The sequence below is a fragment of the Artemia franciscana genome, chromosome 21 (genome assembly GCF_032884065.1).
Source record: "Artemia franciscana chromosome 21, ASM3288406v1, whole genome shotgun sequence".
Taxonomy (NCBI): domain Eukaryota; kingdom Metazoa; phylum Arthropoda; class Branchiopoda; order Anostraca; family Artemiidae; genus Artemia; species Artemia franciscana.
The window spans coordinates 7,717,386-7,734,897 of NC_088883.1; the positions used below are offsets into that span (position 1 = coordinate 7,717,386).

General features: G+C 35.0%; 1 protein-coding gene across 2 annotated transcripts in view; it reads left to right on the forward strand.

Annotated features, from left to right (window-relative positions):
* The window catches only part of LOC136041082 (vitellogenin receptor Yl-like), a gene marked incomplete at its 3' end in the record, with an annotated part of 238,165 nt that overhangs the window by 86,709 nt on the left and 133,944 nt on the right, over positions 1-17,512 (forward strand). For both annotated transcript variants that reach the window (XM_065725635.1, XM_065725636.1), the window contains 1 exon segment: positions 12,110-12,358. In XM_065725635.1, the coding sequence (XP_065581707.1) occupies positions 12,110-12,358 (249 nt within the window).

Sequence of the window (17,512 nt, forward strand, 5' to 3'; positions counted from 1 at the left end):
AGAATTAGTAAAAAATATACGTAACTTAAGAATTAACTTACGTAACAAACTTTTATTTTCTTAAATTTTATTATGTATATGAGGGGGTTTGTACCCTCGTTAATACCTCGCTCTTTATACTAAATCGTAAGTTCTGTCCCAATTCTTTAAGAATGACCCCTTAATCAGAAAGGCCGTAGAATAAATGGTTGAAATTACTAAAAATACTATAGCATAAAGAGCGAGGTATTTATCTCCTCCTAAATACCTCGCTCTTTACGCTAAAGTATTTTTAGAACCCCTCATATGCGTAATAATCTCTGTTCGTTTTAAATTTCAATGCTACTCCTTACTTTCAATTGAAAAAACTTTTCCATGTTTATTTTTTCATTGTTTTTTTTATAGTAATTTTAAATCCTGTGCCCTTTTCATTGAATTTCTGTTCCCTCATGACATATTTCTCCAAATAAAGATCCTCCCACATAGCCCCCTCCCCTCAACCCCTCAACCCCACCCCCAAAACCAAAAAAATCCCCCTGAAAACGTCTGTACACTTCCCAATAACCATTATCATATGTAAACGCTGGTCGAAGTCTGTAAATTGCAGCCCCTCCCCGAGGGACTGTGGAGGAGTAAGTCATTCCCAAAGACGTAGTTATTATGGTTTTTGACTATGCGGAACAAAATGGCTATCTGAACAAACAAATAAACACGCACCCGTGATTTGTTTTCTGGTAACATTTTTGTAGATAGGAGTAGATAGGGTTCTCTGATCCGCCGAATACGATGGTGTGATTTTCGTTAAGATTCTATGACTTTTAGGGGTTGTTTCCCCCTATTTTCCAAAATAAGGCAAATTTTCTCAGGCTCGTAACTTTTGATGACAAAGACTAAATTTGATGGAACTTATATATTTAAAATCAGCATGAAAATCCGAATCTTTTGATGTATATTTTAGCATCAAAATTTTGTTTTTTTAGAGTTTCGTTTACTATTGAGCCGGGTCGCTCCTTACTACAGTTCGTTACCACGAACTGTTTGATGATTGAGTGATTCAAAGTTTCTATCAATCACCGTCAACCCTTGACTCAAGCGTCAAACAGGTCCCTAGACGATCAATCCTGCTTGAGTCAATCGATTGACAGAAGCTTTTGATCAAAATGATTGACCACCTAGGGCCTCCTTAACAGCTTCGGAAGTTTCTTGTTATGCTAACTGCATTGATTGAGACCATTCTGGACACAGGGTGTGCATAGTTTATGCCTTAAGTACATTGATTAGCCAGCGTTTTACTTATAAATTTGTAAGAGAGTATAGGTTTCCTTTGTTTTAAACTAGCCCCTCGTTAGCTTTTCGAACTGTTGGGACATTTAAGTTCCCGCATCAATTTTTACCAAAATTGCTTTGGATACTACAAATGTGGTGCTGTGGAAATATGTAAAGCCATCTTTTGTCCTTGAGACTATCAGCAAACGCTGAAACTAGCAAAATAATATTTTTGGTATTGAACGTCCTTAAGACACTGATCATAAGAATTGATAATTGGACATTAGATTAAAGTAAGAATAAAAAATAATAAGAATAAGAAAACGAATATGAAAACCACTATTTTCCATAAGTTGGGTATGAAAAACTATTATTTTGGTTTATCTTAATATTAAACGTTTATTGCGAACGAAAATTCATCGGAATTTTAAATAATAAGCAAAGATGCATAGTATTAAATAAGAATGTAAATGTTTATTACAATTCCTAATATTTAATATATAACGACACTGGTAACATAATGACAACACTTAAAATCCCTCCATGGAAAGTTCTTTCCAAGTAAAATACCTACCACCAGGAAAATTCCTCCAAGACAATTCCATTCTCGTAGAAAATTCACCCCGGAAAATTTCTTGCGGATGATTCCGCCTGAAAATTTTTCCTTAGCAAATGATCATTTGAAAAAAAAGTTAAATTTCAGATTATTTTTTGAATCATGCCAGGAATCTCCTCCCCCCGTCCTCGGTTGAAAATTTTCCCCGTAAATAGCACTCTAGTAGAAAGTTGCTCCCGAGGAAAATCCCCCCTAAAGCATTTATCCCACCAAAAACTGCCACATGGATAATTTCACCGTGGGAGATCCCCCCTCCTACAGAAAGATCACCTGGAAAATTCAAACCCGGTTAAATCTTCCCCTGGGCAATTCCCCTTAACATCTTCATATGGAAAATTGAGTCGGCAACGAAAAAGTAAGATAAATAATAGCAGTTGTTAGATTTTTCGACCATAGTTAACAAAACGGCTATCTCAAAATCTCTGATTGTTTTCAAATCATGCCGGAAATCCCCTCTCCCCGTAACCCGTTAAAACTTTTTCCCGCAAATAGCACTCTAGTAGAAAGTTACTCCTGAAGAAAATTCCTCAGGGGTATTTATCCCGCCAAAAATCCCCATGGATAATTTCTACGGTGGAAGATCCCTCCTCCTACGGAAAGATCCTTTGGACACTTCAAAACCAATGAAATCGTCCCCTGGGCTATTCCCCTCAACATCTCTACACGTAAAATTAAGTCACCAAAGAGAAAGTAATACACATAAGAATAGTTATTAGATTTCTCAACAATTATTAACAAAACGTCTATTTCCGTGTGAATGTGCTCTCTCCCGATATTCTAGGACTAGGACTAACCGCAGGCTCTCTAATAGGCTTAATGTGATAGTGTGATTTTCATTAAGATTCCTTAGCTTTTAAGGGATGTTCTTCCCTTTTTTCTAAAATCTTGCCAATTTTCTCAGGCTCATAGCTTTTGAGGGGTAATACCAATCTTAATGGGTGTGTGAAAGAGCAAGATGGTTGCCCCCCCCCCCATTGCACTTCCTGGCTGAAGGGCTATAAAATGGAGATCAGCACCGCAGGTTTGGACCTTAGGGATGTAGTGTCGTCTTATTTTTTTTTTGTCTCTAATCTTAATGAATCTTATACATAAGGAATCAACATAATAAACCGATTCCATTAATGTATCTATTGATATTAAGATTCCTTTTTTAGAGTTTTTGTTACTTCTAAGCCGCGCGACTCCTTACTTAGAGTTCGTACCCTTTAAAAAATGATGTTACACTACCTCCATAAACGAAATAGGACATCTTTAAATGTATTTTATGATTCTTGAACGAAACTCGGATGTCCTGAAATGAAGTGAATCAAGTCATGAATCTATAGAAATCAAATAATCTAGTCAATAAGAAATGGCTTGTTACTAGTCCCTGAGAAGTGAGGATTCCAGTGTTTCTCTTCTTTGATAAGGGATATCACTTTAAAATCACTTATCTTCCTTCTGGTAATTAGAATGGTTTAGTTCCATGGGAAATGAAAGCCTCAGATCTAAATACATATCTAGAATCTTTCTTTCTTAAGGAATGGCAATAAAAAAACGTAGAAAATTTTGCTTTTATCTTTCATTTTCAGCATTGATTTCCAAAATCTTCAAATTATTTCATAGATCATAAAATAATTTCATCTTTAGTGAAGCTGATCAGTTACTGTGTTAACTTTTTTTCTCTTTTTTTTTCTTCGAAAGCTGCTCATTGCCTTACGAGATTTTTCTAAGCATTAAAACAACTTATTCAAACCATTAAAACAACTAAGTTATCATGATTTAATTTTTTTTTACTGTTTTAATTCGTTTTTTTGTAAATAATTCTTCAATTATTTTTTATTTTGAAAAAAAATAACAGCCTGTTTGAAATTCTAATCAAAAGTATATGACTAATTACCAAAAACACAAGAAAATAATGAAAAAAAAGTACGTTTTTGGCGCCATTTTTGCGGATTTTATCGACTAATGGTGAAAGGGAAACCAATAGCCAACTTGTTTTAAGTAGAATTAATTACTAGTTTATTACTTAATCTAAATAGCAAAAAATTCAATTCCAGGGAATATAAAGATCAGCGTTAAAACTTATAGTGTATAGGAATTATCTTAAATACAAGGAAGCTAGAGCCTTCTTTTAGCCTACTGATACAGCCTCTTTCTACAGCCTCGTTTCCCACAGTTTCAAACAGTTCGTGGTAATCAAACAGTTCGTGGTAACGAACTGTAGTAAGGAGCGACCCGGCTCAATAGTAACCTAAACTCTAAAAATTGGAATTTTGATACCAACAGTTATATCAAAAGAATCGCATTTTAATGCTGATTTTAAATATGCGAGTTTCATCAAGATTAGTTTTACCCATCAAAAGTTACGAGCCTGAGAAAATTTGTCTCATTTTAGAAAATAGGGGGAAACACCCCCTAAAAGTCATACGATCTTAACTCACACCATCAGATTCAGCGTATCAGAGAACCCTATTGTAGAAGTTTCAAGCCTCTATCTACAAAAATGGGGAATTTCGCATTTTTTGCCATAAGACAAATCACGGATGCGTGTTTATTTGTTTTTTTTCCAGGGGTGATCGTATCGACTCGGTGGTCCTAGAATGTCGCGAAAGGGCTCATTCTAACGGAAATTAAAAGTTCTAGTGGCCTTTTTAAGTGACCAAAAAATTGGAGGGCACCTAGGCCCCCTCCCATGCTCATGTTTTCCCCAAAGTCACCGGATCAAAATTCTGAGATAGCCATTTTATTCACCATAGTCAAAAAACCTAACAACTATGTCTTTAGGGACGACTTACTCCCCGCAGTCCCCGTGGGAGGGACTGCAAGTTACAAACTTTGACCTGTGTTTACATATAGTAATGGTTACTGGGAAGTGTACAGACGTTTTCAGGGGATTTTTTTTTGTTGGGGGGAGATTTGAGGAGAGGAGTTATATGGAAGGATCTTTCCATGGAGGAACTTCTCATGGGGGAAGAGACTTTCAATGAAGGGGGCGCAGGATTTTCTAGCATTATTTAAAAAAAACAATGAAATAATAAATATGAAAAGTTTTTTCTACTGAATGTAAGGAGCAGCATTAAAACTGAAAACGAACAAACATTATAACGCATTTGAAGGGTTTACCTCCTCGTTATACCTCTCTCTTTACGCTAAAGAATTTTTAGTAATTACAACTACTTATTCTACGGCCTTTGTGATTCAGGGGTCATTCATAAGGAATTAGGACAAAATTTAAGCTTTAGCGTAAAGAGCGAGGTATCGACGAGGGGCAAGCCCCCTCATATACGCAATACGATCATACGAATACAGAAGTTCGCTACGTAAGTTAATTCGTAAGTTACGTATATTTTTTACTTATGAAAACGTTCGTAGAAAATTCAAAGTTAATGCCTTTTTAAGTAATCAAAAAACTGGAGGGCAACTAGGCCTCCTCCCTTGCTCCTTCTTTCTCAGAATCTTCCGATTAAAACTATGAAAAAGCCATTTAGCCAAAAAAAATTAATATGCAAATTCCGTTTTAATTATTTATGTGCGGAGAGCCAAAATCAAAACATGCATTTATTCAAAAACGTCCAGAAATTAAACAAAAAAAAACAAGTTTTTTATATGAAAGTAAGGAGCGACATCAAAACTTAAAACAAACAGAAATTACTCCGTATATGATAGGGGCTTTTCCTCCTCAACGCCCATATCTTTACGCTAAAGTTTTTTACTGTTTTAAAAAGTAGAGTTAAGAGAAAGAGTCAAACTTTAGCGTAATTTCTGTTCGCTCTTTCCTTTCATTAAAAAAAACTTTTTTTTTGTTTAATTGCACAATGAATTCAACCGTTATCTTATATAAGCAATTCAAAAATAAACCATTTAGTGCCTCAATAACATGAAATAGAATGGGACAGAAACTCCCCCCTCAGTCCCCCTTTCTTTTCATATGCACCATCTATATGGTAGGTAGGTAGGTACATTTTTATTTTAAACCTTTATATCACACACATACTAATTAGTCGCAAAAAGGCCGTTCTGGTCTGTAATATTGACTACATTCATGTTACTTTAATCATCAATTAAATAACTCATTAAATACGAAAAAAAGAAAAGAAAGAAAGAAAAGAAACGAAAAAAAAAGAAAAAAATATATAATGTTTCAAATAATTACTCAGGCCTGAAAAATTCTGGGTCGCCCACTTTTATTCAATACGCTTCACCATCTTGATCATTCATCATTCAAAAAATGCATTTTTAGCCGGCGCTTAAGCTCTGGGAGATTCTCAGATCCCCTTATATACTCTAGGAATGCATTCCAAACTGTCGGGTCTATGTGTCTTGTCGATTGTTATGAATAATTGTTGTGCTTGACTGACATGTGTTGATATTTTTCAAGGATAAAAGACATCATCAAAAGTAGTAGAACCGTAAATGTCCAAAATCTGTAAGTCGCCAGACCTTCTCCCTAAATGAGTGGTGACTTATTAGATAGATATGGTACGCTATCTATATAAATAATCGTTGTGCGTAGCTTACTTGTGTTGATATTTTGCAAGGATAATAGGCAGGGCTCACACCTATTGCTACCGTATGATTTGTGTTGACTGAAATCTTGACGATAAGGTAATAATGGATCTCTGGCTCTTATTTTCGAATTTGCGCTTCCAGTGAATGCAGTTAGTTTTGATTCGAATACTAGACTTTCCCTGGCTACGATATTTAGATTGCGCAATGACCCATCAAAATATGAGATATAAAATTCAGATTTTTTATTTATTATAAATTATGTACTTATTTATTATTTATTTTAAATCCGTTGCTGAACTTTATCACCAGATCCATGCTTGGTGGAGCGAAGATTGATCTGATTATCGGAAAAGCTGTGAGTTTTTTTTTTTTGTTTTTTTTATCACGGTACTATTATCAGTACTAAATCTATAAATCTATAATCTATCTGATGGAGATACTAGTGACTCAGATGAATTTTACTTACAGTTACAGGAGCAAATAGACAGGGTACCAGGTAGAAATATGGTGTTTTTGCTAGGAGATTTTAATGCCCAGGTTGGTAGAAATAGGGATAGATGGTATCCTAGCCTAGGTAATTTTGGTGTAGGAAAAGAAAACAGTAATGGCTATAGGCTTTTGCAATTTTGTAGGTATAACAACCTAGTTATAACCAATACGGTGTTTGGTCACAAAATGGCCCATAAGTTGACATGGTATTCACGTGATGGTAAGACAGCAAACCTTATTGATTATGTTATTGTAAACAGAAGACTAGCAGGATCAATACAAGATACTAGGGTGTATAGGAGTGCCGTTATTGATGTTAAAAGTAAAGATCACCATCTAGTAGTGTCTAAGGTTAATTTAAAGCTGAAATTTCGGAAGAGTAACTCCCTCCCGGAAAGTTATGATGTTGGTAGACTTCGGGATGAAAATTTGAGAAAAAAATTCCAGGAACAGTTGAGTACTAAACTTGAGGGTTTAAAATTTGACAATGTGGAAGATGGATGGAATAATTTCAGAAAAACAATTTGTGAAGTTGCTGATGGTGTCCTAGGGAAGAGTGCTAAGACAGCAACTAGGAATATTAGTGAAAAAGCTTTAGGTTTAATAGAGAGTAGAAGGGGTTTGTATAAGAATTATCTGAGCGATAGGTCGTATGAAAACAAAAGGAATGTAAAGAAAGTGGAGAAAGCATTAAAATATGAACTAAGGAGATGTGAAATGGAGGCGATGGATAAAATTGCTGAGGATCTGGAAGATGCGGCTAGACGGCATAATAGTAAAATATTATACTGGCATGTTAATAAATTGAAAGGGAGTAGCCGATCCGGACTAGTCCCAGTTAAAGATAGAAATGGGGTCACAATTAGTGATAAGGAAAAAGTTAAAGAAAGATGGGTGGAACATTTTGAGAATGTGCTAAACCGAGATACAGTTGCAGGAAAAGATATAGATGAAAATGAAAAAGTTTGTGATACCTTGGATGTGAAGGAAGATTTGTTTAGTGAGGAAGAATTAGCGACAGTACTAGAAGGATTAAAAAATAATAAGGCCCCAGGTGCTGATAGTATGATTAATGAGTTCCTTAAATATGGTGGCTCTGAGGTTAGGAATAAGCTACTGAAGATTATGAACATGATTTTTGAAAAAGGGGAAGTACCCAATGATTTTAGGAAAACCTTAATTAAACCACTGTATAAGAAAGGTGACAAGAGTGAATGTCGGAATTATCGAGGCATTAGTCTGGTCTCTGTAGGTGGCAAATTACTGAGTAATATGATACTTTTTAGACTGAGACATGCTGTAGACAAAGTTTTAAGGGAAGAACAATGCGGTTTTAGAAAAGGTAGAGGATGTGTCGACCATGTTTTCACTCTTAGGTTAATAATTGAGAAGTCCCTTCGTTGTCAAACACCTTTGGTCCTTAGTTTTATCGATTATGAGCAAGCTTTCGATTCTGTTGATAGAACAGCGTTAACAAAGGTCTTATCGTTATATGGTATACCAGAAAAATACATTAAAGTGATTTGCGCTATGTACGAGAATAATACTGCTGCGGTTAAGGTAGGAAATGAGGTTAGCAACTGGTTTTGTATTAAATCAGGAGTTAAGCAGGGTTGTGTTCTATCCCCCTTTATATGGATCATTTTGATGGACTTCGTCTTAAGGAGCACAGGAAAGGCAATTGGAGACCATGGAATCAAATGGGGAGGAAGAACGCTCCTGGACTTAGATTATGCTGATGATTTAAGCATATTAGATGAAAGTGTGAGCAAAATGAATGAATTTTTAGAGGTTTTACGAGTTCAGGGTGCTAAAATAGGCTTGAAAATTAATGTTAAGAAGACTAAGTCACTAAGGTTAGGAATAAGTGAAGATGAACAGGTGACCTTAGGTAACGAAAAGATTGATCAGGTTGGGAGCTTCAGTTACCTTGGTAGTATTATTAGTAAAGATGGTGGGAGCAGTGAAGATGTTAAAAGTAGAATAGCTAAAGCTCAGGGTGTTTTTTCACAGTTAAAAAAAGTTTGGAAGAATAGAAAGATAAGCCTACAAACCAAGATTAGAATATTGGAAGCTACAGTGATGACAGTGGTCAAATATGGCTCTGAAGCATGGACACTCCGAAAAGCAGATGAAAATTTACTAGATGTTTTCCAGAGAAATTGCCTACGGATTGTTCTGGGTACCCGGCTGACTGACCGTATTTCAAACAGTAGGTTGTACGAAAAGTGTGGTTCAATCCCGCTTTCTGGGGCTATAATGAAAGAAAGGTTGAGATGGCTAGGCCACGTTCTACGGATGAAGGATGACAGATTACCGAAGATTGTCCTTTTTGGCCAACCGTCTGGGGCTACACGGAAAGCAGGTCGTCCTTGTCTGGGTTGGGAGGATGTCATAAATAAGGATTTAAAGGAAATGGGAATTTCCTGGGAGGGTGTAAAGAGGGAGGCTTTAAATAGATTAGGTTGGAGGAGGAGCGTGCGTAGCTGTGTTGGCCTCAGGCGGCTTGGTGCTGCAGTGAGTTATTAGTAGTAGTAGTAGTAGTAGTATTTGACATATGTCAATAGTTAAATCAGGTGGCAAAACATACCTTGCCATTTTCCACTTTTGTGATCTTCTTGCCTTCTGAAACCCTAACAATAGGGGAGGCAGTCTCAGCTATTATAGTTTCAAAAGTTAATGTACTCTCTCAAAAACTTGACGACTTTTAGAGAATGCGATGCATTTGGACACTGTTTGGCCAGCTAGAATTGATACCAACGTAACAACTAGCCCTACCCTAACTCCTACGATTGCTGTTGTACTAACGAACTTTCCTGTAAAGCTGGCATCACCTAGTGCTAGTAATGACTTTATCGATAAACTTTGCCCGAGGCCTCAGGGGAAACAACTGGACTAAAAAATCGGCTTCGTAACGGAAAATCGTTGTTAAGTCAGTGTATGCAGCCAACAAAAATGCCGAGAATGCTAAGAACAGTTTCACAGGTATCTTGGTGAATGTGAAATTCCCTACGTTTACAAGGGTCCTAAAAGGCGTACCGCCCGAATACAATGAGAATTAAGTCAAATCTCTATGCCAAACTGCGTGAAAGTTTCACAGTGTGGAAAGTTCCGAGTGTTCTAGGTCTACTTCAGGTCGAAACAAAACCTGGATCAGTTCTTGAAAGTGTCTATGAATGTTGGCTATGAAAAACTTTCCACACAAGCCTTTGTATATCTCCCAAAGCGTTGTTTCTCGTGTCATAAAACTGGTCATCTTGCCTCTCAGTGCTTCAATGAGACCCTTTGCTCTCACTGTTGATCATACAATCACGCCTCCAACAGTGCCTCTCCGTGTTCAGAAAAAATGTTCTATCTAAAATTTAAAGTTGCCAGCCCTACTTGTTACAGTGTAAAGTGTCCCAATTACAACAGTGAACTAGCAAAGCCCACGGTATGATACGGATCTGTCTACTACTGCGCAAACTGTACTTTCATGGAATATTAATGGTGGACTTTTAATCAAACTTCCTGTGATAAAAGGTTTGCTTTCGAACTGTGGCGGATTGTGCTTGCAAGACATTCTTTGACGAGTCATTCTGAAAATTCGAGGCCTTCTGAAAATTATCGATAATTTTGCTAGATACCCAGTGCCTGCTAAACGATCCGCTTCCAGTGGCCACCCCTAGAGTGGTATTGCGGTGCTTGTTAGGATCTCGTGCCGGTCAAGCATTTCTTGTTCATGTGGTTGATTTTTTTGCTGTTCGTGTAGAAGAGTATGTTATTGTAAGCGTCTATCTCCTGACAGATAATTGCAATGACCGATCGGAATTTTTATTTACTTCTGCATATGAGAAACTAGGTTCTTACCTTTCAAAGATTTGCCACTTAGGTAAATGTTGTATTATTATAAGAGATTTTAACTGTAATTTAACTGATGCCTCGTTACTGCATGTTTCTATTTTTCCTGGAATTTTTGATGATTCACTTAGGATTTTACCGAAAGATTGATAACACTTACAAACACAATTCAAGACACATGTCGAACTTTGGCCATACAGTTTCTTCTGCAAACTTTCAAAGTCGTTACTCACTTTCAATTATTAGACCACCTTCCAATATCTGCATCAATTTCTTATCCTTCTGTTCAGTCTACTCCCACCCCACAACCACATCAGCCTCAGGCCCAATTTTACAGGGATTAAAAAAACATCCAAGACGATCTTTTTGCAACAGTTACAAATTCTGTCCTACATAAAATCAATGTTTCGTTCTAGCTACTCATTAGGAATCCGTAAGCTGCTGCAAATGAAATACGGGCGTTGATATATATATATATATATATATATATATATATATATATATATATATATATATAAATATATATATATATATATATATATATATATATATATATATATATATATATATATATATATATATATATATATATATATGTATATATATATATATATATATATATATATATATATATATATATATATATATATATATATATATATATATATATATTGCACAAACTTATCATGCCCTGCGATGTGCAGAAAAACCACTATACCTCTTAAACGTATACGTAGGGGTATCACGAAGCATTGGTCCACTAATCTGATCCAAGTTGAAGCTGTTTTTTTTTTTAGGCTAGTTTTTTTTTACCTTAGTTGAAGCTGAGAAAATTTTGGTGTTATTTGTGGATCCAGTGTAATTGTCCTTGCTCTGGCTGGGCTTCTGACATTCGTCTTTCTACCAAAAGAAAGTTTCCAAGAGAACTATGTATCCACTTGAACAAGATAGCAGAAGAGACGTCCCAGCAAGCTTCTCTACCCCAACCTTCCTTCTGGAGAAATGTAGAAAAAGATCCTCCTAGCGCCCGTCTATCTGCTCAAGATATTCCTAGTAACTTTGCTCCTCCTCCAACCCAATTTGTCTAAAACTTCACTTTTTACTCCCCCCAGCAAGTTCTAATTCTAATTCCTTTTGCAGCTTTACTTATGATCTTTTCTCGCCTCATTTTCGTACTACCTGCTTTTGTTTGACCCACATGGATTATCAAACAGTAGAATTTATGTCAGTCGGACATCCTTTATTTTTAAAATGTGGGATAACATTTATATATAATCCTTTCAATAATTGCTATTATGAGCCCACAATTCCAATTACTTTGTATAGTAAAACAGAAAATTGTCAAGGCCAGTAGCATTTTAAATTTAAGGTTATCTTTATGAATCCTGGTAGGAAATAGGGGATCCATTTATTCTTTCTTTTTTGCAGGAATTCAAGAAACAATCTATTTCACACTTTCATCTGAAATTCGCTCGCTTACTCTGACATCTAACAACAAGAGCCCCCACCTCTATAATGAGCACCAGCCTTGGGAATTACAAGAGGTCACCTCAGGTCTTACTGATCCAAGATCTCTAGACGTCGACATACAAGAACGAGAGATCATTGTTATTGATGAAACTGAAGTGTACAAGCTGATGAAAAATGGGCGTCACAAAAAGAAAATTATCTCTACTGGTATGTAATTTAAAATTTTCTTCCAAATTTGAACTGTGTTGGCAATTTCAACACCCCATATTTTTGTTCCCTTTTTACATCGTACTACTAATTATTGGCTGACAATTTTAATGGAAAGCACATTTCCGTGTGCTAACGAAATATTGTTAGCGAAGATTGCTGGAGGGTTTCTATAACAAATATGAATGTTGTTTGCGAGGCCGTATCCAGGAAATTTTTTTCGGGAGTGTTTTACACAAGGATTTTGTTTCAGGAGGATGGAGGGGTATACAATATAAAAACCGTCAAAAAGTGCAAAAAAATTGTTTATGTCTGTTTTGACACGTTTTTACGGGTCAGACAAACATTTCAGGGGGTCATACCCCCTAAGCCACCCTCCCCTGGATATAGCCTTGGTTTTTGGAGAAGATTGTTGAAGAATTCAAAGTACAATATTAAAAAACGGTACTTGTGTATTATTCAGAACACACTCAATAAGTGAAGTTAGGTTCTTTCGTGAAACAAACTGCAATGCAGGTACATTTCCCTAATGTGAAAATATATAGCCCAAACTTTTGATAAAGCTAATGAAATAAAACAAAATATGATGAAAATGTAGTAATTTATTAGGAAAATTGTAAAATTACCATATAAATGGTATTCTACTGTCAGCAAACCACGTATTTACACGCAAATTGACTTTGTTTGAACATAGCCTATTGTTACACTTCCAAAAATGTTCCTTCTCGTAAGAGTATAAAGTCATGTTGTGTCCATTGACGCACTGTTTTGTTGTGGGCAACAACCCCTTATCCTGGAAAACCATAATTGCTTCTTTTTCAGTCTTTGGCAAATCCCAAATCTTCATTTCAAAACCCATGTTAGGACACTATCTTCTATCACTATGCGTAGCAAACTAAATTAAGTTTTGTCTTTGTGGCTATGAAACCGGATTTTCTCTGCAAAATTCTCGAGTGTGTTTTGAATAATAAACAAGTACCAAATATTTCTTTAACATGTACCTGTATCGTAGTTTGTTTCACGATTGAGCCTAACTTCACTTATTGAGTGTGTTGTGAATAACATTAAGTACCTAACAAACTTATCGTGCAGCAACTCCAGATGACTAGATTCTAGTTGGCAAATCATTTTGTTGGATCCCTCCCAATATCTTCAGTTGCAAGCTATCTTAATAGGCTAAAACAATCTACACTTAACTACTAATAGGTTTATGGTTTTTTCACGCTATACTGCAGAGCCTCAAATACAAACATAACTCAAGACTTTATGGTGTGTTATGCATTGTAAAAGAATGCTAAGCAATTGTATTTTATATCATGGAAAAGTCAACATAATAACAGCAAAATGGAATTTCTTGATGATCATTTGATACACATGGAAAATAAATGCTTAAATTTTTCATAAAATCCCTTAATGATGAATCAGAGCTTGAATTTTCATCCCTATTCTACATTTTTGATGTTTGAATAATTTGCTTATGATGATTATGATGGTTTTTAGACGATGATTAGGAGGGTTTATTAGATTTTTATGTTAACTTAGTATAAAAGTACATGTTCAAATGTAAGAGGCTGTACACACCGCACTATATGTATAGGCACTACTCGTGTAAAAACACTTATCACACACATTTACGTATGCAATGCAAAAGGTACTTTATGCTGTTTCAATTTGTCAAAAGCTAGCAAAATCCCCCCCCCCCCATTTCTCCTCTTTTACCAGAACTAATTTAAAACAGTATGTTGACTATTTTTTTCAGCTTGTGGTTTTAAAGATAGGCAATTTGCTAGAAAATTTTATTGTTTCTTACAGCTAACAGAAAATTGTTGCCAAACATCATTAGTTGAAAATTCGACAGTGAAAAAAAAACAACTGAATTTTCAAGAAATCTAGATTTGGCGTACTAAAAAGAAAATGCTCTTTCAGGGCAAGGGTAAATTTGTGTTTTGCTCACAACATTTCTTTCAAATTTGAAATTTGGTACCATTTTTATGGTCCATATTCATATTTTAAATTCGCATAATGTAATTTTTAGTGAAATGTAAAAATGTGAATTAGATTTACATCAAACTTACAAATAAATTAATAAAATTAGAAATAGTCACTGCTAATCTTAAACATCAGTGAAGATATTAGCCCTATGGTTTTTCTTCATCTCTTCCTCGTCTAGAACATGAAAATATTTTCACAAAATCAAGTTAAAATTTGAGCAGCATAATAAGAAAAATGTTTCTTTACCTTTGACTATTTATTTACACAAATTTATGGGATATGAATTTATATTCTGTGTATCTACGGGTGTGTTCCAGAACTTCATTATCGTTCATGATAATTAATTATTATTCATTATTGTCGTCCCGAACCAATTTAAAAACCCGAAATTATAACCGATTTATGTTACTAAAAGGGCGAATTGACTGCGTTGTTAGCCCCTTAAAGTATTGCAAGCATTTTAGAGGCTTGTAGTTATCTGTGATTTTAAGCGTGTGATAATAAAAAAAAAATAGTGTTCATTAAATTAGTGGTTATTAACTATAATCGGGTTTTTGAACTAAACCAAAGTTACCTTCAGTAAATTCTTCGAAATTTTAACTTTGGCACTATTTTTCTAAAATACGATTCAAATTTCGTGCCAACTAAAATTGGGTCATATAATACAATAAATCATTTTTTGTTCAAATTTCAAGTTTTTATTTTTGGTAAACTAAACTGTATATTGAAACAGTAAAATAGATCACTATTTAAATAGAAGAATTTTTCGTGCCTTTTATTTACTTTTCTAAATTTAGGTCTCTAGTTAGTTACTTTTTATTTTATTTTTACTTAAATAACAGTCATCAAACACTTCGTGGTAACGAACTGTAGTAAGGAGCGACCCGGCTCAATAGTAAACGCAACTCTAAAAAACGGAACTTCGATGCTAAAAGATATGTCAAAAGAATAGGATTTTTATAGTGATTTTAAATATATAAGTATATAAGGAAAAAAAGGGAAAACACCCCCTAAGAGTCATAGGATAGGAAGGAAAACCCCTAAAAGTCATAGAATCTTAACGAAAATCACACCATCGCATTCAGCGTATCAGAGAACCCTGTGGAAAAAATTTCAAGGTCCGATCTACAAAAATGTGGAATTTCGTATTTTTTGCCAGAAGACAGATCACGGGCGCGTGTTTATTTGTTTGTTTGTTATTTGTTTTGTTTTTTTTACCAGGGGTCATTGCATCGACCAAGTGGTCCTAGAGTGTTGCAAGAGGGCTCATTCTAACGGAAATAAAAAGTTCTAGTGCCCTTTTTAATTGACCGAAAAAATTGGTGGGCACCTAGGCCCCCTCCCACGCTCATTTTTTCCCAAAGTCAACAGATCAAAATTTTGAGATAGCCATTTTGTTCCGCATAGTCAAAAACCATAATAACTATGTCTTTGGGGATGACTTACTCCCCCACAGTCCCTGGGGGAGGGGCTGCAAGTTATAAACTTTGACCAATGTTTACATACAGTAATGGTTATTGGGAAGTGTACCGACGTTTTCAGGGGGATTTTTTTGGTTTGGGTGTGGGGTTGAGGAGAGGGGGCTATGTGGGAGGATCTATCCTTGGAGGAATATTTCATGGGGGAAGAGAAATTCAATGAAAAGGGCGCAAGATTTTCTAGCATTACTATTAAAAAAAAAACAATGAAAATATAAACATGAAAAAGTTTTTTCAATTGAAAGTAAGGAGTAGCATTAAAACTTAAAACGAACAGAGATTATTGCGCATATGAGGGATTCAAAAATACTTTAGCATAAAGAGCGAGGTATTTAGGAGGAGATAAATACCTCGCTCTTTATGCTAAAGATATGCTTTATGCCTATATTTATTTCAATGTCATACAACTCTTAGCTATGTACCATATTTTCATCAGTGTTGCCACTTTGACCCGTTAAAACGAATCAACCAACATAATTAGTAAAATTTGACAGCGCTTTTCGTCTGTAAAACTTCAAGCATAAGTAGCATGTTGATTTTCAAACTTGCCTATACTTATTTCAATTTCATACAACTTTTAGCTATGTACCATATTTTCATCAGTGTTGCCACTTTGACCCGTTAAAACGAATCAACAAACATAATTAGTAAAATTTGACAGCGCTTTTCGTCTGTAAAACTTCAAGCATAAGTAGTATGTTGATTCTCAAAGACAACTACACCATAAAATAAAAGCTTGTCAAAACAATCAGATCAAACTTTCAAAACAATCAGATTTCCTTTTTTTGTGTCTTTGGTACTTTAAGAAATGAAAAACAGCTGAATTTGAAACCTTGGTACCATAAAACTTGCAGCCCTTCACATAATTCATTTTGAATAATTACCAGTCATAAATAAAGTCCGGAAGTAGTGATGTCGTGGTGTCGCAATAGTTCATGCTGTGCGGTCCGTTGAAAAAGAATGTAACTTTCTAATCAAATTAAAAGGATTTTTTCGATGAGTAATCCTATAATTTCTCTCTCTTTTAATATATTTGAAGTGAATATCTCCTTCTGAATTTGATTTTCATCTTTCCCCGAGTGGACTTTCATAAATAGTATTTTTCTTATGGGAAGCTAGCTGTCACCTCAATTTTTTCTCAAAATAAAACCACAATTTTCTGTCTTAACAGAACAGCTAGAACTAGAACCTAGACTAACCACGGGTAATATTAGAAAATGACTGTCAAGATCTGACAAAAATGTTATGAAGCAAAAAAAAATGAGAATAGTTTTAATAACTAAGAGAAGGGCTAAAATAAGAGTAATGCATCGCCTCTGTATCCCACGCTATGTAGGCCTAAATGTAAATTCACCTTTTCAGAAAACAGAGTCTTTAAAAATTTAAAGGCTACTTTACTTTACAACCCAGATTGTATTTCTTTCTTTTATATCTTTTATATTTTAAACTGATAGCCAATGGATGACAAGCCACTTCTTATTCAGTTTGATTCCTACTTTCTTAATACCTTATAGCATTAACTATATTTCTTTTTTTTTTCATTAATATTTGTAAAGAAAGTGGCTCAATAACCCAAGGAGCAAAAAAGGGAATGCACAGAAAACCAAAAAAGTAAAAACTCGTAATTGAAAAGCAACTGAAAATTAGATTTAATTTACGAACTTCTCCATTTTTAATCACAAAG